Here is a 2,826-nt window from a genome sequence, read left to right as displayed (position 1 = left end):
TTCCTCCCCCGACTCTGGAGACGGAGACGGAGCTGAAGCTGCTCCTGGTGCCCCCGCCACCGCCTCCCACGATGGCAGAGCCCGAGCTGAAGCCCCTCATGCCCCCTCCGGTGGATGATCGGAAAGAGATCCGGCTCATGGTGGCTGCAGACGCAAAGAGCGGGGAAAGAAAAAGGGCCGGAGAACCGAAGCTGCGCGGCAGGGAAAGAGCAGAGGGCGAGGGAGGCAGAAACCCCTGTGATGGGAGAGCTCGGGAGCCTCCTCTTTTATCTGCTTGGAAAACTTGGCACGGGGATTCGGGACTTGATGTGCCTTGCAGCGACTTGCCTCGTCCAACACACCTCGGCTGCGGGAGGCGCTGAAAAATGCATTGTTTGCAGGCAGGGAAGTAACGGGCAGAGGGAGCTCCCCACCCCCCCAGCGCCTCTGAGTCATGGAATTAGAATTGAATGGGACCGGGGGCAGGATCCGACACGATTCCCGGGACCCTGGGAGCCGCTTTCCCTCAAGGGCTCGCTCGCTTGAGCAAGATCCCTCGCCCCGAAGGTTTTGCAAGAGGGGTTTTGGGGTTGGACACGTTTCGTAAGCGGCAGAAATCGGGGCTTTTCCAAGGTTTCCAGCTCCGGGGCTGGACGTGGGTCTCCCATTTGTTGGCTTGGGAAGTTGGGTGTGAAGGTGGTTTTGAGGATCAGAGCAGATAGTTTGATTATTTTTTGGGGGGGGATCAAATGGCAAAATCAGATTTGATTTTTTTGGGGTCTTTTTGGATCCGAGCGATCACGGGCTGGAGGGGATGAGCTGAGTGGGAGTTGCCTCCTGGCACTGGTTTCTGGGACCTTCCCAAGAAATCATCTCCCTCTTTTGCAGGGCAAACCGAGGGATTAGTTCACTGAAGGTTTTGCAAGTTGGGGTTTGGGGTTGGACACGTTTCATAAGTGGCAGAAAATGGGGCTTTTCCAAGGTTTCCAGCTCCGGGGCTGGACATGGGTCTCCTGTTGTTGGCTTGGGGAATTGGGTGTGAAGGTGGTTTTGATGAGCAGAGCAGATGTTTCGATTTTGTTTGGGAAAATCAAATGGAAAAATCAGATTTGATTTTTTGGGGGGTTTTTTTGGATCCAAGGGATCAGGGGCTGGAGGGGATGAGCTGAGTGGGAGTTGCCTCCTGGCACTGTTTTCTGGGACCTTCCCAAGAAATCATCTCCCCCCTTTGCAGGGCAAACCGAGGGATTAGTTCACTGAAGGTTTTGCAAGTTGGGTTTTGGGGTTGGACACGTTTCACAAGCGGCTGAAATCGGGGCTTTTCCAAGGTTTCCAGCTCCGGGGCTGGATGTGGGTCTCCTGTTGTTGGCTTGGGAAGTTGAGTGTGAAGGTGGTTTTGATGAGCAGAGCAGATGTTTCAATTCTTTTGGTTTGGTTGGGGTTTTTTTTTGGGAAAATCAAATGGCAAAATCAGATTCTGTTTTTTTAAGGGATCTGAACGGTCGCAGGTTTGAAGAGATGAGCTGAGGGGGAGTTGCCTCCTGGCCCTATTTTCTGGGACCTTCCCAAGAAATCCTCACCCCTCGTTGCAGGGGAACCCGAGGAATCAGTTAACACGACTCTGAAAGGCAGCAGGCGAATCCCTTTTCCAGAGTCACTTCAAACTGGATTAAACACCACCACGAGACTCACAAAACAGCCAGTCAAGAGCTGCTTGGAAGGATTGTTGCTCTGTAGGTTCCCCCTGTCAGGCCCAGGGTTCAAAAGCTCCCTCTGAAGTGGGATTTTTATCACGTTCTTCCGCCCCCCCCTCTGTATTTATCCAACAGTTCCCACGTCAGTGCTGGAAAATGTTTCTAAAATAGCTTTTGCCTCTTGATCTTGGCCCGGGGTGAACCCTGAGGAGGAGCTTGAACCCCCCCAGTGAGTCTGGGTCGTGCTTTGGGACGGGGCAAGAGCTGGGGATCCTTCTCCTGGATCCATGAACAGCTGGATGTGGGACACAAGGCAGATTCCCCCTCGCTGCCACCCAAAACACCTCCCAAAATGTTCCAGTGAACTGGATCCTTCCCACCTTGGCCGGGTGATAAAACAGCGACGGGCTGAGGGATGAAACCCTGAGCTCCTAAACCAAAAACTCATCCTCAGATTCATCTACACGAGCAACAAAAATCTCCTAAACCAAAAACTCATCCTCAAATTCATCTACACGAGCAACAAAAATCTCCTAAACCAAGAACTAATCCTCAAATTCATCTACACGAGCAACAAAAATCTCTCCAATTCACCGACGTGAGCAATGAAAAAAAAAAACCCTCCCGAATTCACCAACGTGAGCAACAGAAAAAAAAAAATCTCCAAAATTCACCAATGTGAGCAATAAAAAGGAAACCTCCCAAATTCAGCAATGGGAGCAATACAAAAAAGAAAATATCTCCCAAATTCACCAACACGAGCAATAAAAAGGAAACCCACCCAAATTCACCAACATGAGCAATAAAAAAGAAATCCACCCAAATTCACCAACGTGAGTAGTAAAAAAGAAAACCTTCCAAATTCAGCAACGTGAGCAGTAAAAAAGAAACCCTCCCAAATTCAGCAACGTGAGCAATAAAAAAGAAACCCTCCCAAACGTGAGCAATAAAAAAAAAATCTCCTGAATTCAGCAACGTGAGCAATAAAAAAAAAAAGCCCTCCCGAATTCACCGACGTGAGCAATCAGCGCTCCAAAAGGAGCAGCTCAAGGGGATCGGCTGCGTCTCGGAGCTTGTTTGTGTTGATGCGTTTCCAGCCCCCGCCGTGTTTTTTTTTCCAGTCTGGGAACTTGAAAGGGCCTGAGCGGCCGGG

The 2,826-nt window shown here is 50.5% G+C and overlaps 1 protein-coding gene across 1 annotated transcript in view; it reads right to left on the bottom strand.

Moving 5' to 3' along the window:
• LOC108643163 (keratin, type II cytoskeletal 6C-like) overlaps positions 1–2,826 on the bottom strand; it is a 152,669-nt gene that overhangs the window by 21,504 nt on the left and 128,339 nt on the right. Inside the window, 1 exon segment of the mRNA XM_029958136.1 lies at positions 14–144. Coding sequence (XP_029813996.1) covers positions 14–144 — 131 coding nt within the window.

This window comes from Manacus vitellinus, unplaced genomic scaffold (assembly GCF_001715985.3).
Source record: "Manacus vitellinus isolate BGI_N305 unplaced genomic scaffold, ASM171598v3 scaffold_140_pilon, whole genome shotgun sequence".
NCBI lineage: Eukaryota > Metazoa > Chordata > Aves > Passeriformes > Pipridae > Manacus > Manacus vitellinus.
The sequence above is the reverse complement of the archived record's forward strand: the minus strand, read 5'-3'. Positions and strand labels throughout refer to the sequence as shown.